This window comes from Barbus barbus (assembly GCF_936440315.1).
Source record: "Barbus barbus genome assembly, chromosome: 15".
NCBI classification, from domain to species: Eukaryota; Metazoa; Chordata; class Actinopteri; order Cypriniformes; family Cyprinidae; genus Barbus; species Barbus barbus.
Window position 1 is genome coordinate 13,703,830 of NC_136743.1, and position 23,767 is coordinate 13,727,596.

The 23,767-nt window shown below is 36.4% G+C and overlaps 2 protein-coding genes across 2 annotated transcripts; both read left to right on the forward strand.

Annotated features, from left to right (window-relative positions):
- Positions 1–1,227: 1,227 nt before the first annotated feature.
- Positions 1,228–14,610, forward strand: LOC306880871 (reticulophagy regulator 1-like). Its single transcript, XM_079434670.1, has 9 exons — positions 1,228–1,565; positions 2,272–2,378; positions 2,514–2,544; positions 8,236–8,362; positions 8,883–8,967; positions 9,274–9,396; positions 9,858–9,928; positions 10,096–10,219; positions 12,476–14,610. Exons 1-9 carry the CDS (start codon positions 1,306–1,308, stop codon positions 12,931–12,933), a joined length of 1,386 nt encoding a protein of 461 aa, XP_079290796.1. The 5' UTR covers positions 1,228–1,305; the 3' UTR covers positions 12,934–14,610.
- Positions 14,611–18,785: 4,175 nt separating this feature from the next.
- Positions 18,786–21,920, forward strand: LOC306880981 (uncharacterized protein; the record flags this gene model as incomplete). Its single annotated transcript, XM_079434775.1, has 4 exons — positions 18,786–18,849; positions 19,607–19,627; positions 20,325–20,473; positions 20,643–21,920. 4 exons carry the CDS (start codon positions 18,786–18,788, stop codon positions 21,918–21,920), a joined length of 1,512 nt encoding a protein of 503 aa, XP_079290901.1.
- Between the last annotated feature and the right edge of the window lie 1,847 nt (positions 21,921–23,767).

Sequence of the window (23,767 nt, forward strand, 5' to 3'; positions counted from 1 at the left end):
AGATATATTGATCAGTTGACAAGTCGATCATCTGCTTAATTTCTGTGTAGTGCAGTAATGTTCATAACGTGTTCATAATAAGACCCCAATTTAACAACTTGATAGTGTTACTACTAGCTTTGACCTTGCAGCCAAGATTGTGTCAGCCATGATTTATTTTCTGAAATTGAGATTTATTCATCAATTTAAAGCTAATTAAATAAGCTTTCCATTGATGTATGGTTTGTTAGGATATGACAATATTTGGTCGAGACACAACTATTTGAATATCTGTAATCTGAGGGTGGAAAAAAATCTAACTATTGAGAAAATCACCTTTAAAGTTGTCCAAATTAAGTTCTTAGTAATGCATATTACTAATCAGAAATTCAGTTTTAATGTATTTATGGTAGGAAATTTACAAAATATCTTCATGGAACATGAAATTGACTTAATATCCTAATGATTTTTGGCATAAAAGAAAAAGGGATAACTTTGACCCATACAACGTATTTTTGGCTATTGCTACAACTTAAGACTGGTTTTGTGGTCCAGGGTCACATATGTGAAGATATTTTTGTTAAAACCTGAGAGGTTACTGTCCCTCCACTTAAAGTCCAGGTAATCAAAACTTAAAAGATCCAAAAAGTTTATAAACCCGTACCCCTGGTTTCACAAACAAGGCTTAAGCCTAGTCCTAGACTAAAATGTTAGTCTGAGCTGTTTCAACTGAAAGAGACTGATTTTGTGGTCCAGGGTCACATATAGGCCTATGTTACAACTTCACGACATTAAACAGCAGAAGAACGGCTTAAGAGATGTTAAAAATAATAATACTTAAAAAATATTTCATATAGTAATTTTATACTTTTTTATTTCCACTGCAAGTGGCTGTTTACAAGCACTTTACAGTAAATGTACACTGCGCCCCTAGTGGTTAAAGAGCGTGTAAAGCTCATTCATATTGTCTTCTAAAAATTTTTTTTTTTTAAATCTGATTATCTATACAAGACTGTAAAAGAAGATAAGCTAAAGAAGAAAATATTTTCAAAGCTTCAGAATGATGGCTGATGATGAGCTAAAAGAAGAAGAAGAAAAAGATGAATAGAAGAAAACAACGCATGTTTTCCTTGCAATATGAATGAAATCAAACAAAACGTTGATTTGGCTGTAATATCGAGCAATAAGCTGCATGCAGAGGTAGCCTGACCCAGAGCAGGTGGACAGTCCCAACAGCAACCCGGGGCTGCCTCTGAGTGACGTCAGCGACTAAACAACAACAAAACAAAGAGCAGCTGGCAGCGCGCGTCAGGAGCGGGCTTTGCTATGGATAATCAGGGTAGATGCGACAGCCTGGATGCTTCAGAGGTGGAGCCGGAGCCGGTGGGAAAGAGCGCCGGCGAGGCTTCGTCCAGATCACTCAGCTCAGGTGGAGGGGAAGACATGGCGGAGAAAGAGGAAGAGCAGCCCTCGGGAGTCCGACGCCCTGCAGACACTTATCCTCTGGGCCGCATATCGAAGCTGATTAACTGGAAAAGACCATTATGGACTTCCACTTTCTTCGCAACTACAAATCTAGCGTTTTGGTGAGACACATGACGCAGCATATTTTTATTACATGCAGAATGTATAACTGCAAATGGCACATTTGCTTTAAGACACAGTGATGTTGGAGTTTAAATAAAATATTGCAGTAATGAGTCAGTCTTTATCGCTGTCCAATGCTCTACATTTCTCTGCTTAGTTAAATCAGCAGGCCTAACAGTTTTTTTTTTTTTTTTTTTTTTTTTTTTTGTAGTCTGGCCCCTAAGGCATTTTGGTATTTGTGGTTGCGCTGGACTTCAGTACAGTTGTATTTCTATTCGTACTGTGGTGGACCTATTGTGCTAGTGACAATTGTTTCTTTTGCATAGCATGATACATTTTTTAAAATTTCCCTGCATGCACAAAAGTTGTCAATCTATTAATGGCATTCTTGTTGTGGCATGTGGATAAATATTGTATTTGGGTTAACATGGCTTTATTTTGGAGTGCAAATAGGAATTAGTTTCTCCCTCAAAGCACATGATTTTACATAACTTGTAATGAGAATGAATAGAAATAATAATAACCACACTCGAGCATGTAGTTTTATTGTTTTTAAAAGTATGATTACAGATCTTAGATCATTTTACAGTTTTTATATAAAAAAGCACTATACATATGAAAGTGATAGATAGATGTCTGTTTACTGTAACTGTGCACATGATTAAAGATGGGAAACCTGATTGTTGTTTTTTTTTTTCCGTGCAGGTTTGTGTCCATTAGTCCCTGTCGGGTGTTCAGCCTCATCTCCATGTGTGTGGCTCTCTTAGTTATGATACAGCTGATGAGAGATGTGGCTCTTTCCAGATCAAGAGGTGTGGGTTTGTTTCATCTCATTATAATGTAACATTTGTGACTGTTAGTACTGTTGTCATAAGAATAGAAACAAATGTTTATATGGTGTCCACCACATCAGCGGTGATCCTATTTTATGTTTATTTTTATTACAGGAGCCGCTCTATGGAGGAGTATGACAAGCAGGTAAATTTAGAGCATGCACACCTATTCAAATCAAGTGTCTTACGCTCACCAAGGCTACATTTATTTGATCAAAAATCCAGTAAAATTGTAAAATATTATTACAAGTAAAAAAAACTGTTCTAATATTATAAAGTGTAATTTATTTCTGTGATGGCAAAGCTGAATTTTCAGCAGCCATTACTCCATTATTCAGTGCCACATGGCCCTTCAGAAACTATTCTAATATGCTAATTTAGTGCTAAGAATATATTTCTTATTTTTGTTGAAAACAGCTATTTTGTATTTTTGTGGAAACCAAGAGACACCTTTTAAAGGATTCTTTAAGGAACAAAAATATTTGAAATATAACTTTTGTAACATTGAAAAAGTGCTCAAGTGCTCAATTTACTGCATCCTTGCAGAATAAAAGTATTATTTTCTTAAAAAGTCAAACAAACCCCAAACTACTGAACTATTTTATTATTATATTTTTTTATAAACTGAACTTTACAGCGATCACCACATTTTTATTTCATTTTGAGAAAAAGAGCAGTTTTTATGTTCACTAATAATTCCTTTTGCATATGAGCTTTAAACAACATGACAAAATTTTAATTTAAAGCAAATAATATACCTACAACAAATATACAAATAATTATTTTGGTAGTTGCACTGAAAATGTACTTGACTAAAAAATTTGAGGGGGGCACACATCTGAATGTATTTATAAAGGTGTTTTTATCTCAAGAATTTTCCATTCATCAGCTACAGTCCAGTCTGTAGCCACTAGAGGGCGTCCTATACCTCTTATTGGGATTATTGATGGCATACAGCAATCCATAAAGCCTGTCATGTGAGAGAAATCCAGTGCTTCTGTGAAGGAGCTGTTGTGAGATCAAGACTAATTAAGAAATCTAGCAAAGCACTCCTGACCTTCTTGAAACTTAGAAATGTATAACACTGGTAACCTTTCTCATGCAGTAGTTTGGAGACTTGTCCAAGTGAGCCAAGATTATATAATCAATATTTATGTCAAATCTTTGCATATGAGAACTGTTACACCCCGTCTAGGGAAAAAGGGATAACATTCAAAAGTTGGCCTAAGTTTGTTAAAGTATTAGATTAGTGGAACGCTTGATGAATTTATCCAATACTGCTTATCAATGGCCTTCAGCTTTCCATTAATTTAATCTGGGTTGCGTCGTGCTGTACTCTAACCTAAGTTTACCTGTCATTGTTTACATGCTTATGGTAAAAACAAATGCAATGGCACCATTATGCTCCAGTGGGTGAGATGCTAGTATAGTAATCTTCAATGTGGTGTTTATGTGAGACGGGCCTCATTAAAACCTTGGGTACTTGACTAACAGCTGCTGGATTGCCTCAGCTTGTTCATTTCTGCCAGCTGCTGTTGATGTGAGTCCTGTTCCAACAGTTGTCTTCACCCGGATCTTCACGCTGACCCCTTTGCCCCCTGTCTTCCCATAGCTGTGGGATTAAGGAGCTTTCTGTTGTGCTCTACTTTTTATGTTTTGTTTCATAGAAGTTACTTTATATTTAAAGTGTGATGATAGTAAGAAAAATAATGTCTGTTATTTTTTTCGTTTTTATGAAACTTCCAACAGAAGTTATATGGTAATTCAAATTTAGTGACTATTTCTTTGGTACAAATGTTTACACCATATATTTGCAATAATGTACTAATATGTTTAATCTGTAGTGATGAAACGCTTTGTTTATCTGTACATTGTGACGTATGCACTGGAGTGGAAGCATGTCGTGTTGTGAAACTTGAGTTTATGTTTCAGACTGGATGGCATGGCGAGTAGAATCACACAGCCATTTGTGCGCTCGAGTGATGATAATCCTTTCTTGCCATTCTTATTGGAAGGATTTTGGAGGGTCCCAACCTGAGAAACCAATCACATCACAGGATACTAACTAACAAAGGGTGTGTCTGGACACTCAGTGGCCCATTGGAGGAAGGCTCAGTGAGGGTTAGATTACTGGTATTATTTGTCCGCTTAACAACTGACCAGTCATGGTCCTTTCGTCACAGTCAAATGACCAAATCATAATAATAGATATAATGATATAAACAAAGAGGGGATATAAATAATAAAGATGACTGTTACTGTCTGTCTATACAGGGGAAACTAGGCAAGTTTTTACGCTTTTCTTTTTTTTTTACTCCCATTCTCTGGGAATTTTTTTGAAAGTCAGGTTCTGTATATATATTTTGAAGTCTTGCATAGAAAAAAGTTATTAACTAAGTAAAATGGTTTAGTTTATTTGTTGTCACATCCATGCATTTTTAAGCAAACCATACTGGGGTAAACAAAATGTAAACAATAAATTGAGAATGAAAAGATAAAACAGCAAAAATGTAAAATATACAAAAAATAGCAAACTATTGACCAAATTTTTGACCATTTAAAACAAGTAAATAATATGAAAAACAATCAAAATATGACAACCTGTCCCAAAAGGACATCTGTGAAAATTAAATATTTAATTAAGTTGACCCACAGGTAAATATAATTAAAACACAGGTAAATAATAATAAAAAGTGCCAGTCTGCCCCAAATGGATGTTTATGCAAAAATATAAATAAAAAAATTAATTAATAATTTTATAAAATAGAACAAAAATGTGAAACCTGTCTCAAATGGACATTTTTGAAATATACATATTTTAAAAACACATGTAAATGATAATGATAATAAAAACAATAAAAATGTGACAACCTGCCCCTAATGGACATTTACAAAAAAATACCCTTGTCCTGAGAACATTTCTAAATTCTACTTTCATGATATAGCTGACTGTTGTCTGAATGTTTGCTAGTGCAGTATATGTATAATATTTACTTATATATATTGCGCTAAAGAAGTTCTATATTTAAAATATAATTAACGTATAAATAAATGTAACATCTCTTTAAATATAATGAGATTTTAAAACATTCACAATGAAACAGTAATTTATTATGAATCTGCGATATTAACAGAGAGAGGAAACAGTGGAAAGTTATTGTGATGCCAGGGAGTTTTTTTGTTATGAGACCCATGTTCCTGCATGGAGATCATTTTTCAATGAGAAAAATTTGAGTAATTTAAAATACTCTTCTGAGAGGGTCTCATTCTGTGAAGAGGGGGTATTAAGGGGTATTATGTGGAGTGTTTGTACGTGTGTGTGTGTTCATGCCCCAGCACTGTCTGTCTGATGCCTGCTTGAGGAATGTTATGTGACTCTGGTATTTTTAGACCTGACCAGTTGAAATAGTGAAGCTCAGGCCTTGGTCAACATAAACACTAGCTAGTGTGGCTTCATGCGACACTTCATTTGTGACTCTGTCTGAACTCTGGAACTTATCACTGACACACTCACCTTCTGACTTACCTGAACGCCTTTCATGTTGAAACCTAGAAATTTTGAGATGACTGCTGAAGACCGTGGATCAGCACTGAGGTAAAATATGAAAAATACACTATTGAAGAAATTGGTAAAAAGACAAAAGTGGTTGTTAACTTTGAATACTAAGAATCAGTGTTATGTGAATTATACCTGACTAAGTAGCTCGTTTGTTTATGTGACTTGGATATTTATTGTCTTTTTTTTTCTTTTTCTTTTGTAAAAACATGTTATTTGAATCAAGTAATATTTGTCTTTGTTTTAATCTTACTTACATCGCAGTTAGGTTTGTCATGTCTCAAATAAGCTTTTTCCAAATTATTTCAAATGTCAGTCATCATACATCAGATGCATCCAGGGCTGTGTGGTCTCCATAGTGACCCTTGTTTTGGAACATTTGCAAGGGGAAGTTCATGTCGATTGTCACAAGTATTTTATAGGTATTGATACGTGCATGTGCACCACACAGCCATGGAACCTGTCAGTCATGTGTGATGAAGTGTATGTCAACAGGCCCACAGACAAGCTAAAAACATTGTTAAAGTACTGCAATTGCCAATGCCAAGGCTCCTTTTACCCTTATTTTACAAATTAAAAGACACTATTTATTTTCAGTGGCATTCAGTTGTTTGTTTTGGGCTATTTTAGTGCTCTGTCACTGGGTCTGTTTGAGTGTTGAGTAGCTTTCTTTGTTGTTTTAGCGATTAGCAAGGGAGTCAGCTAGTCGAGCGGTTTGGTTTTCAGAATCCAGAGTCACCTGTTGTTGGCACTTACAGAGATATTAGGCTTTTCTACACATGTTCTTTGGTTTTAAAAGATTTTTGACTTTCTTGAGGCAGCAAACTTTATTTGGTTTTCACATGATGACATTTAGCAGTAGCAAGCATGCCATGCGGTATGATTTCAAATAGCGTTAACTATCAAACACCACATAGTGTTAGTCAACAGGCAGATTTCCCAAAAGATGTAACAAAAGATCTCATCTGATGAAATCTCTTAACACTTGTGAGCATTACACCTCATTGATCTCCAGTCGTCAGCTCTGGTCTGGGTTGGGCAAGCCTGAGCTCACTTTCTCTGGCACATTCACTTAGATGGTGAAATGCTAATGTGAGCTCTGTTGCCTCATAGTCACATGCCCCCCATGCGCTCTGGTTAATAGGAAACCTCCGGTGGGGAAACGTGTCTGTAATGTTGGATGTGGTTTATGACCTTTTGGAGGAAACGGATCTGTAGGAGAGTTCCTAATTGCATGGGTTATGTGTAGCATGTTTTTGGGGTCAATCTGTTTGTTTGAAGGACTTTGTGTTTGAAAAGGTTTCGACATATAGACCTAGGTGGCATTGTCTGGTTTGTTTTGGAGATGGGAAATATAGGGCGACAGCTGTGAGGGGATGGGAGTAGGGCGCATAACCACAGATAAAGGGCATTAACAAGCCACCTGTTAATAGATGCCAATAAATTCCCCCGTTCTGAAAGTCAGAATTCATTCAAAGCCAAATGTTTGACCAAAGAAATATTTACTTGACTTTTTACCTGATGTTATTATTAGCTGCCCACAATTAATTTTTTTAAAGCTAACTTACATTATACTTTCCAAGGAAGTGAACTTTCCATGTAACATCATATGTGATTTAAGCTCATCAAAGAGTGCCAGTGGGTGCAAGGAATAACGATTTATTTAATTAAAAATGTGTTTGTCGGTGTAAGCTGTCGGTTAAGGACCTAAATAGATTGATATGTAATCATATCTTAGGTGAACCTTCAAATACGTGAAGCCAAATTTTTCAATGTGCAGTAATTCCCAGTAATATTAATTTATTAACCAGGCATTCTCAGTTATCTCATGAACCCATTGTAGATATTATAAGAATCCTCTTGTACATTTCTGCAGTCAACACTCAGACTGTGAGGTATTTCACACAATGTCTGCTCTGATAGTGCAAGAATCTGCCTTCAAAGGCGTACACACTGTATAGTTAATGCTATAGACACTGACATCCATTTATTAAAATGGACTAAGGTCTACATTTTATTTAATTCTTTCCATCCTCCATAACATGAATTTACATGTCGTGTGTAGTGTATAGGCATGTTTTGTCATATCACAGTTCCAGAGGTTGAGAAGAGGCCACTACAAATATATAGTAGCATATGTTTTCAACAGATATGTAATGATAAATAAAGAAGTTTACATTGTTTAACCGAATGAGTGAATATGTGCTTTTTCAAAAGGGGGCATCTTTACTTCTGGTTCAATTTTAATGATAATTTATTTTACTGGTCTTTTAATTGTAGCTGGAAGGTCATTGATTCTGTCCAGGAGGGCAAGTCCGGATCAGGATCTCCATTCACAGACTTCTGGACGAGCCTCAAACTCTTCATTGAGGAGACTTCCTCTTTTAAGCAGCAGAATCCAGGCAAGGTATGGACAGATTTAGTTTTTTGCATAATGTACCCTTTTTTACATTAAAATGTAGATTGTAGGTTAAAATGTGTATGAGTGTATAAAGGGAAACCATATATATTGGGTATCATGTGAAATCTTAATTTCTTCTACATTTTCCCCATTTTAACCATAATTTTGCCTTTTCTAGTTAATTGTTCATGGCCTGACGGTGGTCTTAATATTAATTTATATCATCACTGATGGAGGTGCATCAAATAGTGATGTATGTTAAAAGCATATTTTTAATGTTTTATTTATTATAGTTTTAATATTAATTTTAATATTAATAATATATTTGTAATACCATTTTTCAATGTAAAATTATTCCATTCCAAGAGCTCATAAAAGCTGCATGTACAATGATTATAAAATAATTAACAAAATGATATTTAAAATAGATTTAGAGTATAGCATGTCACATCGCAGTTTATTAACTCTTCAAAAGTATTTTGTCAACTATCCTTTTGCAACTATCCTTTTTTGTGTCTCATTGCAGTTCTGTCTGCTGATGTGCAGCATGTGTTCTTTTCTGGCAATACTTGGACGTTACATTCCAGGGGTTGTTATTTCATACATCTTAGGTAAGTGCCAAATTATGTCCTACAAAAAAAAGATGTTAATTAATAGTTAAAAGTCTTTTTTACAAATGATTGTAACCATGCTACTATAGGCTAAGGTGAGCATAGCCTTTCCTGGATTTACCTCCAGCACACTCAAGAACATCCAACAGTCTGTTTGTCATGTGATAGTGGATTCCTAGTTATGTAACTATGACGATATTCTCTCTCAGTCTCTGGTTTCTCTTTCTTCCTAGCAGTCAGCAGGTTCATAAACACACTGGTAAGAGTGACACGTACATTAATAGTTTCTACATCTGTTTACTGCAGTGCTGGGCATTTTTCTCTGGCCTTTGGTGTCGTCACATGAGTTTGGGATGTGGTTGGAACCAGTTCTGCAGAAACTGGACTTTGGAGTGGGCGAGTTTCTTCAGAAAATAAAGGAGAATCATGGTACGTCCCAAATACACACATAGAAAATTACTGAATTTTACATGAATTAGAAATGTTGCCTGGCAGTTAACTAAAATAAAAATTAAAAGCTCAAAAATAAATTAAAAAGCTCAAAAATAAAGCTAAAAATAAATATATTTTTTTAAATAAATACGATAATAGTATATAAATTATACTAAAATAATGCTTTATGGGCGCTTATAAGTGACTGATTTGGAGCGCACCAAACATTTATCACTATTAAAGGGTGACTCATTTGATTGAATTCAATGGAATTTGGCATTAGCATGTTGTTAAGCTAACAAGGCAATACACTAATAAGCATATAAAACAGCACACATGCATTTTTACATTTTTCAATTACACTGAAGTATTTTTATCAATTCTGTTTGGTTTTGGATGAAATGTTTAATTTAAAGTCATGGCTGACTTGCGTTCTCCATATTCCTTTCCTGCTTAAGAGAAAAGGATACTCCAGTCACAAGCCAAGAGAGAGAGCATTGAAGCAGATCTGTCTGCACTTTTCCCCAAGGTCAGTGAGCTGCCACACAACTGGCCAGATACTGTTACTCACACGCTTATCATGTGCCACTGAAGACTGTGAGGGCTTTAGGATATGACAATAATATAATAATAATAATATACATAATATGTCCATTTCCTGTCTGTGTGTGAACTGATATTGAGTATCTAATACAGATGGACTCCATTGTGTGCAAAGAGCTATCTATATCTGACACAGAGGTCTCTGAAATAACATGGACAGACAATGGCACCTTTAACCTTTCAGATGGACACACACCTCAGACAGAAAACTCTGAAGGTAAAACTCTCTTACCTTTTCCAGAAATGTCTGTATGTGGGTGATTTTCCAGGCCTAAATATAGTCTAAATATAACAAATGATACAGATAGACTCTTACATAACAACAAAAACCCTGCAAACTAACTGCCAGAAACTGATGTGTGTGTTTTTATATATACAGTGCCCTCCAAAAGTATTGGAACAGTAAGGCCAATTCCTTTATTTTTGCTGTAGACTGTAAACATTTGGGTTTGACATCAAAAGATGAATATGAGATGAGAGATTAACATTTCAGCTTTTATTCACAGGTATTTTTATCTGGATCTGATACACAACTTAGAAGATTGCACCTTTTGTTTGAACCCACCCATTTTTCATGTTACCGAAAGTATTGGTACAGATAGAATTAACATAGATTAAAGTGAAAAAGACTTAATATTTAGTTGCAAATCCTTTGCTTTCAATAACTGCATCAAGCCTGTGACCCATTGACATCACCAAACCTTTGCATTCTTCTTTTGTGATGCTTTTCCAGGCTTTCACCGCAGCCTCTTTCAGTTTTGGGGGGTTACTCCCTTCAGTCTCTTCTTTAGCAGGTAAAATGCATACTCTACAGGGTTTAAGTGTGGAGATTGACTTGGCCAGTCTAAAACCTTCCACTTCTTGCCCCTGATGAACTCCTTTGTTGTTTTGGCACTATGTTTTGGGTCATTATCTTGCTGCATGATGAAGAATCTCCCAATCAGTTTGGTTGCATCTTTCTGTAAATTGTCACACAAAATATTTCTGTAGACTTCTGAGTTAATTTTGCTGCTGCCATCATGTGTTACATCATTAATGAAGATTAATGAGCCTGTCCCAGAAGAAGTGATGAAAGCCCAAGCCATTACATTACCTGTGTAATGTGTACTATAATGTACACCTGTGTACACTGTGTTTCAGATGAGCTTGTATGTTTGGGATCATGAGCAGATCCTTTCTTTCTCCAAACTTTAGCCTTTCCATCACTTTGGTCCATAAAATCAGTTCATAAAACCTCGTCCCATAATTTTTGAGGCTCGTCTCCTATTCTTCTTGCTAATGAGTGGTTTGCATCTTCTGGTGTAGCCTCTGTACTTTTGTTCATGAAGTCTTCTGCGAACAGTAGATTGTGATACCTTCCCTCCTGCCCTCTGGAGGTTGTTGCTGATGTCACTAACACTTGTTTTAGGGTCTTTCTTTACAGCTGTCACAATGTTTCTGTCATCAACTGCAGATGTTTTCCTTGATCTACCCGTTTGAGGTGTGTTACTTAATACACCAGTGGTTGGTTTCTTCCTCAGGAGATTCCAAATGGTTGTACTTGCTATTGCCAGTGTTTGTGCAGTGGTTTGATTGATTTTTCAATCAAAATCTTCTCTCAAAATCTTTCATCTTCTCTCAGCTTCACAATTGCTTGTTTTTCACCCATACACACCTTCTACATCGCTTAATCCTACCCAATACCTAAACTTAACAACTACTTTACTGAATATTAATAAGCCGCAAATTAGGAGTTTATTGAGAGGAGAGCCCTTAGTTAATAGTGAATATGTGTTCCCTAATCTAAAATGTTAACTAATATGTATCATTCCACAAGAAGTATTAAGCGGCACAACCGTTTTCAATTGATAACAATTAGAAATGTTATGTGTTGTTTGAGCAGCGAATCAGCATTTTAGAATGAATTTTTCTGAAGGATCATGTGACACTGGGCTGGATGCTAAAAATTAAACTTTACCATCACAGGAATAAACTGCATTTTAAAATACAAAATAAAAAATACATAACAATGCATTATTCAAAAAGTGATTTAAAATTGTAATCATTTCACAATATTAATATTTTTACTATATTTTTTTAATTTTTAACTGAATAATTAAAAAGATAATTCTGACCCCAAACTTTTGAACAGTGGTATTAACTTTATACTATATGTTAGTATACTATAAAGAAATATATACTAGTTCACTGGAATCAATTTGTCATCAGCATGTTGTGATTATAAAAAAGGAGATTTAAGAATTGAATGAATGTCAGGTTTCTATATTGGAAAGCCGTTTTTATGTATTAGAGCCGTTTGTTTATTATAGCATTACGATAAAAGTATGTAATGTCTAAAACCTTGATAACTTATATAGTTTTGAGGCATTCAATAATAGATATTATACCAAATTGTATTCCAGTTGAATGTGTATATATCTCATTGTTTTTTTTTTTAAATGGGGGCATTTTCTATATTACTTATTTGATACAGACTCAGACCAGCGAAGTGACGAGGAAGTCTTCACCGGTGAACTACCAGAGTTTCCCTCCTTGGACAATGGCTTGGGAACAAATGGAGATGATGACGAAGACCTGAGCATTGGGATGCCCACCCCTCCAGCCCATCCCAGCAGGGTCGGGTCCACACAGTCAGAGGAGGAACCCATGGCCCAGGCCCTGGAGGTTGTGCAGAGGCTGGCTGGAGACGTAATCGCGGCAGCAGTAACCGCGGCAATGCAGGAGCGCCTGGAGGCGGCTGTAGTGCCTGCGCTGGTCCAGGCCCTGGCCGAGGAATCGGACAGCGAGGCGGAGGACTTTGAGTTGTTGGACCAATCAGAGCTGGAACAGCTGGAAGGCGAGTTGGGGCTGGACCGCTCGAGCCGTGCAGAAACGTCTAAACCTAGCAAACCCTCTTCAGGCTTTCTGTCCAAACTACTGGGGCGTCAATGATTTTATTCAGAGGGGTTCCGCTTCCCTCTGTGATGGGATGTGGGTGGGAGGATAAATGTCGGGTTTACAGGGAAAGAGTAATGAAGGTATTCCATTGTTTTACTTTGCTGGTGTGATTCAGTTGTTTTACTATAAAAACAAAGTCATCTGTGGAAGGAGGCTATTTGTGTATTTCACGGGGAAGGTGATTGTGGCTGGTTTTGGCGTAGCTCCATCTCAGTGGGTCATCGGAGGAAATAGTTTTCACCATGTTTCCTGTCAACCTCCAACCCGCCAATGGCCAGAGGGTTATGGACCACAGTAAAGTCATTTGTTTAGCTGTTAAAGGGCTGGTAGATGCAGGATACTCCATATTTTGCTGCCAAATATTTATCTTTTTTCAACTTCACGTAATTACTCATAAAATAAAGCTTCATGGCCAAAGAGTAAAGGCCTCCCACTAACTGACAATCAGGATAGCACTAATAAGCAAACAGAAACACCTTGTAGAGAAGTACACATGTGACAAATATGTATTTTTATTTGAAATATTGTTTTCTAATTTTTTTTGTATTTTTCATGAATGATTTTTGAAAAGCTGGTGGTCTTAGTGTAATCCTTTGCATGGGTAGTCATATTTTAGACTTTTTGTCAGTTTGCACCTTCTTTTATAGTGAACCAACTAGGCATCAAAGTTGATTATGATTTAGATTCATATGAATATTCATCAAATATATTATCTTTAGAATATTATCTTTTGTGTTCCACAGAACTCTTACAGGTTTGGAAAAACATGAAAGTGAGTAAATAACGCTAATTTTTGGGTGAACTCTTTCTCTTTAATGTACAAAAAAACCTCAATTTGTTTTTTTCAGGCAAAACGAACAAAAAGTCAAATGTATTTAATCCCCAAGAACAATGTAGAGAGTTGTTGACAGTACACGACAGTTGTACTTTTAGTCAGTCTTATAAATCAAAATATGTGCTTTCTGTGAGAAAGAGAGTAGTCTTTTATCAACTGACCCATTATTGCCTTTTCATCAATGTAAGTACAGACGCAAATATAACCAAGACTGTTTCTGTTCACAGTGTGGTGCTTGGTGTGTATTTAAATTTAGTGTTTTTTAACAAACTTCTGATGTATTATGAATTTTGTTTTGAGATGTATCAAACGCTTTCTGTAACACATTGGCTGAATAGGAATTTCTGCCAGTCACTATAATGACTGCTATTCAAAAATGATTCTAATCAGTGTCAGTTTGAGCAGTTTTTTTTATTTAAATATATTATTTATTCCTATATATCTCTCCTGTTAGATTGCTGCCACGCACATTTGATCGCCTTATATGCCTGTGCAAGTTTGTCTGTCAGAGCAGAAGAGAATAAGCAAAATATAGTCGTATAAACAATCTCCATAATGTAATTAAAACCGTACAATTCAAAATTGTGGTTTTTGTCATTATTCTGAATGAGGTTTGGCAATGGAAAATATCTTAAGTGACTTTAAAACAATCCTTAATGAGGTCAAAATTCAATTCACATTACAAATATTTTTTTCTTCACTTAAACTGTTAGTGATAATTTTAGTGATACATTAAAAATGTGACTTTTCATATTGTAATGGCAATTTTGTAATGGAAAAGCTGTAACTAAATTGTTAGTTGTCACCAAATGCATGATTAAACAGATCATAAATGTATTCACTGTCATAATTATCTAGTTACTGGTTAAATATGAGCTGCATGTTTTCAGTTTACCAGGTAAAGGGGAGGAACAGTGCTCCTCATGAATCTGACACTTTTAAACAGCACCCCGTGATTTACTCGCAGTCCACCTGTAAAGCGCACCATTCATACATCACCTATACTTTCCCTTAAGTCAGCAGAACAAAAGTCATGTTTCAAATGTGTATGATTTATGCTCACCACTATGCAGGAATTCATCCAATGCATATTAATTAAACCCATCAAACATGAATCAAAGTGCTTCATTTTGAACTATTCAAAAATGAAATTTTTCAAGATTAAATATTATGACCGCTTTTTTATGGAGAGATGTTTATAATTACATACTTACATTTACATTACATTTACATTTATTCATTTAGCTGACGCTTTTATCCAAAGCGACTTACAATTGCTATATATGTCAGAGGTCGCACGCCTCTGGAGCAACTAGGGTTTAAGTGTCTTGCTCAGGGACACATTGGTGTCTCACAGTGGATTCGAACCCGGGTCTCTCACACCAAAGGCATGTGTCTTATCCACTGCGCCATCACCACCCTTAAAACAGATAAAAAGAACAACACCAATATTTTCAGTAACATTCAGTCCGAACAAATGTACAGGATGCAACATGAGTGACTGTACAGGTTATAGCTAAACATATTGAAACAATTAAAAATAAACTCTTCCATAATTCTGCATCTGGTGGTCCTTTAAAAGATTCAGGCCCAGCAGGAGATGGTTTTACTACTGCAGAATTTCTTTATGAAGTGAGTGGCTTAATGTGGTGTGATTTGTGTCTCAGGGCCAAAATAAAAATCAAACAAGCCACAAAAAAATTGCCACACATTCATTTGTTCTGAATGTTCTTCAAATAAAGAGAAAAATGAAAAAAGCTTGTCTGCACAGTATGACAGACCTACTGGATGACTTTGCTTATCACAATAAATACAGATAATCATATAACAAAAGGTTTCTTAAACATATTATTGGTATTGATTTATCTTAATATTTTAATGTCGTTGATTCATGTCACTCATGTCACATTGAAATATGTAAAATTATACATGACAGATTCAGTTACTTGTCCTTTCTGGCATGTCAATTGCATGGTGTCATACACATAATTTCTGTTTGCTTTTTGTCTTACATGAAAACAAGCCTGAATTCTTTCTAGAAAGGCCTTTAGTTTTCCATAAAATACTATTGTTTACAAATTGTGTTGCTGGGTGGGAAAAAGCATGGCAGAAATATTTTACAAACGTCTCATTCAGAGAAACCAGAGATGTAGTTCATCCCAGTGACTGTATATAGACACATACAGTTTGACAACCAGAAACTGTCGATTTGTTTTGAACAACAGAATTTTTTAACATTTGAAAATTAGCTTGAAAAGAGATTTTCCGATATACTTTTAAGAAAAATACCACTTGGTTCAATATTTTGATATTCACACATTTTCTAGATGTGACTTAAGTCTGAATGCATTTTGGAGCCATTGTATGTGTGGAAAGAAAGGAAAAGTGCTCTGCCCTATTTCCAGGTGAGAAGATGTGAAAGCTGGCTTGTCTCAAGTCTCATACAACTCTACAGAGACATACAGGTGAACTGTGAAAAAACAAATGAAAAAGCAGAACTCCTCAGAGTTTAACCACCTTGACCTTCCAGCCACACTCATTCTGTCACAAGTTAAACAAAAAGTCACTTATTTCACTAAAATTTGTGAAATAGGGCAATTAAATATTTCTGGAAAGATAAGTAGACATTTGGTAAATATAAATACTAATAAAAAATTGCTTCAGTGAAGGACAAATAAAATTTTTTGTCTTCTAAGTGATTTTTAAACTCTTCCCTGGCGCCAGGTGTTCCAAAATTCTGAGCACATGTCACATTCTTCTACATGTGGAATGTTGAAATTATGAGTCTATATCGTGTTTGTGTGCTCAGCTGCTTCCAGGTTGGATTGCAGGTTTATGTGCTATGCAAAACACCTGTTTGCAGCAAGCCTGACGTTTAATTATATGTGTAACAGTGGACATGCTGATCTGGCCATCCCATCGTCATGGTGAATGGATCTTAGTGGACACTATTAAACATTTAGTCACATACAGTACAGTATATGCATAAGAGTGGCATGTTGCAGATGTCGTTTCTAAACCATAAGCAGGCAGCCACCATATAGCTTCAACTATAGATTTTTGCAGCTATATCTGGTGGAATCACCTCAAATGATATTTGACAGGCCATCATTCTGATCTATGATGTTCTTGTCATAAAAAAGTAGTCGGATCGTTAACCTAAACCTGATTTTTTTATAACATCCTGTAACCTTCTGGCCTTCAGTTGTCTTCAGCTTCTTATGACAGTGGCTGACACGTTCTGCTTTTCCTGTGGAATCTTTAGTGAGTGTGAAGGAACTGCCAGATAACACCTTCAAAAAGCTGCTGACAGGAATCTGCTTGTTGGGGAGAGTTTTTTTAACAGCATGGGTCTGGTTTTTAATTAGCTTACATTGCACTATTTTCACTTTGCCATTGACTTAAGCCTAAAAATCTTGAATGAAGAAGATGATGCAGGTGTTTTAACAATATTGTATAAAGGTTTCTTAAAAGAGATATCAAAAATGAAATAATACAGCAGTGGTATTCACACAAAAAGTTTTGTCAGCATTACATCATCCACTTTTTCCAGAGTTTCTTGTTGTTAAATCATGTTTTCATGTTAATCATATTAAATCATATGTTTGCCAAAATAAAACTAATTTATATGAAGAAGTTTTTATATATATATTTTTTTAAATTAAGCATAAGCAAAGTATATAAACAGAGAATTCCATAGAGCTTTACTTTATAAATCTGCATAATACTGAGCAGTAGGATTCAGAAGCTATATCATTCTTTTGGCAGAATGGGGAGGAATGAAGGTTTTCGGTCGTGTTTGTGTCTCAGTGGTAGATGTGGCACCTCATTCATCAATCACTAAAAAGGTATTTCTTTGATTATTTCTGCATTCCTCCGGCTCCCTCTTCCAAGTTGGATCTTGCTGCTTTTCTTCCTAATTACAGGACTTTCATTGGTCAATGAGATGATTTTGCAAGAGCCAATCCCAAAAAGGCTAACAGCAAGCTCCTGACATCTGACATGCCTTTTTTTCTTAATGATCATGGAACACCTTAAAAATGATGGTGCTCACCACAGCAGTTCAGAGGGTTTGAAGGGGAGTGCAGGGGTTGTGTGTAGAGTTCAGTACACCCCTTAAGAGCCCATCGGCAACTTAGGAGTATCTTCAAACATTTCTGCTAGAACAGGTAAGTGCTTTTGAAGATCTCTCTTCTCATCCAGTTGACTGATACAGACAAAATATTCTTAATAAATTAGGTGGAGGTTAAAATTATTTTAATATTTATTTATCTCTATCTATCTATCTATCTATCTATCTATCTATCTATCTATCTATCTATCTATCTATCTATCTATCTATCTATCTATCTATCTATCTATCTATCTATCTATCTATCTATCTGTCTATCTGTCTGTCTGTCTGTCTGTCTGTCTGTCTGTCTGTCTGTCTGTCTATCTGTCTGTCTGTCTGTCTGTCTGTTTATTTGTTTATTTGATAATCTTACATGGATTTCTATTCATGTTGTATTATTTATAATGTGTTTGTCCCCCCTCCTCATCATTACACAATGTAAAAATTAAAAAGAAAGAAATAAAGAAACAAACAAAAAAAAAAAAACATACAATTTGGGAATTATGTAAGACAGGAGTAAATAGTATTCATAAAGACATTAAAAAATTACAGGGAAAGCCTAAGAAATACTTATAAATCTAAAAAGTAACAATTTTAAAAAGTGACAAAAGAAAAAACAACAATTAACATATATATTTTTCACAAGAACAATAGAATGTGAATTGTCTATCCATTAAAAACTAAATTGTACAACAACACATTATTTCAAGTTATTGGTTATTTTAAACAAATAATGCATGGTTTAAAAGATAAAATAGTTAAAAGTTCATTATTATTTAAGAATCAACTATTGAAAACCCCAATTGGCCAACAATTGTTTTGAATATTGGTTGGAAATGTCTCTGATATGGATCACTCTCTCAGTTTTTGTTTTCAGGATTCAACTAATCAAGAAAAATGGCCAGACTAACATTATCTGTTATATTCTGTGGAATGGCTCTTGCTACTGTCTTCATACCAGGTGAGAATCCATTTTGATCAAAAGAAAAGAAAATATTCTGTAATCCTGAATATTTAGCACAATTCAAACTTTGCTCAGTATAAATCACTGAAGCATTATAAAGTATGGACCAAATGAAGCATCCATCTCTGTAACAGCACATCTGGTTACTATTACAGCAGAAACTTCACAGTATTTACAAAACCAGAGAAAACAAATGAGCATTGTGTATTGTTATTCTTTTTTGTGAACACCTTTGTGAAGTGGTTTCAGTCAAACAATTTCCATATAACATAGACCTTGTGATTATCAGCCAACTGTATATTTTCCATGAGCTAAATATCTAAAGAGACCAACTGAAGATGCAGATATATGCCACAAATAATGTTGCATGTACAGACCATTTTACATCCTTCATTTTATTTTACAGCTGTGGTAATTATGGTAGCAGCCTGTGGGCTGGTTCCCCAATCTCTTTGTACTTTAACAGGTACACTTGCAGGGGGTCCCGGAAGTTTAAGTCCCATTTTAGAGCACTTAGAGCTCTCAGAGAGCCGAGACAGACCAGTAATCACTAGAATAAGACACAGGCTCCGCTGACGGAAAAAGTGCCTGCTGTGTGCACTCATAGTCGGTTGGCATTTTCCTTCATTTCAGAAGTGTGACATTTGGTTCATAACAATTCAACTTAGTTTTTTCTTTCTTTTGTTTTCTTTGTATTTTTTATTTATTTTTTTATTAACGTCTGACATAGACTTTGTGAATGCTGGTCCCGTAGGACGCAATGAAGAAGAGGATGGTGAGTTGGACTTTTTTGTGCAATTATATAATCAGCTATGCTGTAAATGGCACTGACATCAAAGCTCAGATGTGAGATAATGTCATTAAACATGAATCATTATGCTCACACCTGCAAAATGGCAGTGGTTTATTGCCTCACATAAAACTTCTTAAGATTCTAAAACAATAGAATCTCCTTCTTTTTATTGTCATTTTAGGTTATACATCATATGGACTGTGACACATTGGCAAAGCAAAAATCCCAAAGATTTCTTAAGAATTCAATCAAATCATCACAGAGTTTTCCATATTTTATAATAATAGTGAAGTTGTCAAAATGCTAAGTAATAAAATACACTAATGTAAGATTTTGATTAAATAAATAAATAAATAAAACAAAAATACTGAGATGTTGTCTGAATTTTATTTAATGGGATAGTTCACACAAAAATTAAAATTCTGTCATTAATTGCTCAACTTCATGTCGTTTCAAACCCGTAAGACCTTCGTTCATCTTTGGAACACTAATTAAGATATTTTTGATGAACTCCGAGAGTGTCAGAAAGATCTTGGATTTCATCAAATATATCTTCATTTGTGTTCCAATAACAAAGGTATTACTGGTTTGGAACAACATGAGGGTGAGTAATTAATGACAGAACTATCCCTTTAAATGATGCTTTAATGATACTTACTGTTGTTATGTGCTGGTTCAGCTATAGAGGACGCTGCTGAGGTGAAAACAGACAGCAAGTCATCACTGAAACAGCTGGTCCGTGGCAGGAGAAATGTTGCCAATTACAGGAGCCTGCCTGATTTCTGGGGCTGGTATAAGTACTTCATGCAGACCAACAACCAGGAGGGAGTGAGTAGCCTTAAACGAAAACAGAGATTGCTAGTCATGCAGGCTCATAATCTTTTTGAGATTTTTCTATGACTTAATGTAAGAATCCTATAAATAATTTAACTTTCTTGTGAGCTGTTAAGAGTAATTCAATTAGCCCAATTTTGTTTCTCTGTGATTATCTCCACAGATTGAGGACATGGATCGCATGTACCTTGTTTACCTGCAGAACAAGCACAGAGTAGAAGAAGGACGCTCCTACAACCATTACCTCACTCACCTGAGTGAAATTTACAAAGCCTGTGCCAACTCCGACGACCCAGACTGCATTGCAGAATCCACCAGCAAACCCAAAGCCAAGATGGTCATGCCTGTTCCTGTGAGGCAAGCTACTGTGACAGTGTGCAACCCTTACCTTGACCCCTACTGCCTCTATGCTGTTAGACCAAAAGCTGCAGAAGAGCCTTCACCTGCCCCAGAAAAGGTCCGTGCTCCGATTCTGTCTCCTCTACTCCCTCTGCCTCTGAAAACCCAGCCAGCTCACTACAATGCTCCTGTCCTTGAGCCTTTCTTGTCGGCTGAACAGAGGGCAGAACTGTTGCGCATCTGCAATCCTTCAGACACAGAGTGTTTGCAGTACCACCTGCGCGCTGCTCATGGCTACAGGCCCTCACTTGGACCTCTGCCCTCCTATGCTCACCTTGGATGTGATCCTACCAAAGATCCTTACTGCCAGCCCAAGCTGGTGGCCAGATCACCTTCAGGTTTGTATCATCTGTACCCCACTTGTAACCCCGCCACTGACCCCCTTTGCGTCACGTCACCTGCAGCCCAAACCGGTGGGAACGCAGAAGCACCCAAAGAGCGGTTTTGCAACCCTTTGTTTGAAGAGGGCTGCAATCCCCTCACAGCTGCCAAACTAGCTGGACTCAATAAGCCTGTCTTGGAATATGCTCCAAGAGATGAGCCTGCACCTCTCAACCTGGCCTGCGACCCTCGCTACGATCCGTATTGTCTGATGGGTGGAGCCGCTGCTCTCAGGAAACCCCCTCCAGTTCTCCCAGAGTTCCAGACCCGTCACCGCCTGGGCATCCGTGGGAAGACCAAGGAAGGTTATGATTGCTACATGTTCTACGATAAGGACTGCACTCCGGTGGAGAGCCAGGACTTGAGGGCAGGTGCTGCCAGTTCTAAACCAGACTGCCACCCGTACGACCCCAACTGTGGTAAGTTTGCCCCTCAGCTGTCCATTGGAGCTGAAGCAACCAAGAGGGTCAAAGACGACATCATCGAGCCCCATCCAGACTGTGACCCAGAAATCGACTACAACTGCCGTCTGCGCCGGGCAGAATCCACAAGTGAAGAACACAAAGATGAGCCTGCCCAGCAAGAACAAGCTCTCCCTGAAAATGTGGCCCCACGATTCGAGGACTTCCTGAGAGGCTATATGGGTGGCTACAAGAAATGAGAAGAAAAAAATGGATGAGAACTTGCAAATTCAGTCATGTTTATACACATGTAGCACCAGTTTAGGTCTGTGCAAAAGAAGCAATTCAGGATCATCCAGGAATAGTTTTTGCATTGATGTTTTAGTAACTCTAGAGATGTCTAAAGTGTTAATTCTGTCTGAAATGTCATGTTGGGAAACAAATCCATATATTTGGGGGTTTTGTTAGTGGTAATGTGAAGCAATATATGTATTTATGTATTATATAATGTAGGGTTAGGGTACTTGAATAATCCTTACTGATACATAAATCTGTATGGTAGTTTTTCTCTAAATTTGTCATGTGAATTCTTGATATATATTTAATGTAGTTTCTACTTTGATAAATACAATCTTTTCTGCATTTTATGTTTACTATTTTCAGTAAAAAATAAACGACTTGAATTAAAGCTGGTGTTTTTTAAACATGCATTAACATCAGAAACATTACAACGGCTTCATATTTCAGTAGAGTGAAACAAATTCATCATATTGCAATTCAGAAAGATACATACGTAGATATACATTTATTATTTTGATATGCCTGCTGTAGACAGAGAAAAAGGTTTGTGTGGAATAGAAATGTCATTTATTCTAAACACCATATAAAAACACATTAAACATTAGTACCCTATAACCGATATTTATATTATTCACAACAGCAGTGGGCCAAAAGATCCCTTAGGCAGATGAAAAATGAATGCACTTGATAACTGTTTTAAAAGAGCTTGGCATGCCAATATAGTAACACTAATGACTAATCACACAGACAGTGAACATGTTGAAATATGCATTTACTGCAAGTGCACTGTAAATATGCCACTCTCAGAAGGTCCCTCAGCGGGAAATCTAACTAAAAAAGGAACTGATGAAGCACACAAAATATACCTAATACTTGGATTACCCAACTCACTCTCCAAGGGACACATGGCAGATTTTATTGACACACTTCATTATGACAGGCAATTTGAGTGCAAGAAATCAGTTGGTATATGTTACCCAAGTGCAGACTCAGCAGCTTCGCATTTCATACCTCTGGCACGTCTGTTGTGGTTCTTTCCTTACTGTCTAATTGGCCTTAGGTGGGCTTTGAGAGGGGATATAGCAAAGGCTATGAGAACTGTTGCTTAATGCTTCAGTCAGCATGAGTCCGGTTTGTGCTGACTGCACCTCTCCATGGCCTGCATACCTGCGGGACTAGCTGAATGTCATTAAGTGGATGGGAAAGGGCCCAGAATGGTAATGAGGGTAAATATGTCCTCTGCACAAGCAAACAGAAATTAGCAGTGTACTTCTGTGCGCTGTATTCAGCAGTGCTGCAGAGTTTCTCGTTTTAATTTGGTCAGTGAGTGAGTTTGTGTTTGAACTGCATTCTTGAAAAGGACTGTTACGAGATGAGCAGAAGATCTTGAACAGAGATTTAAGTTGTAAGTTTAAGTTTAAGTTGTTAAGTTGTTGATTGCACTTCTATAAAGTGATATGTGGCCATTGAAAAGTTCTAAAGTCTAGCTTTTCTTTCCAATAGTGAGTTTGTAAAATAACACATACTGCTGTTTGACAAATAAACTTTGACTTTGACTAATGTTTGGCCCTAAAGGAGCTGCATCTGACAATGATTTTCAAACCAGATGTTAGTCATATATCTACAGTCCTAAAACTGTCCATTGTAAGTTGCCTAATGTACTGAAGGTAAACTTTTTATGAAATGAGAGATGCACTAGTTAAATGAACCGTTTTAACTACTTTAATCTCTCTGGGTGACATACTTACAGAACATTGATGACAGATTCTTTGTACTGAGCTTCAAATGAGAAAGTACGTCTTTGCCT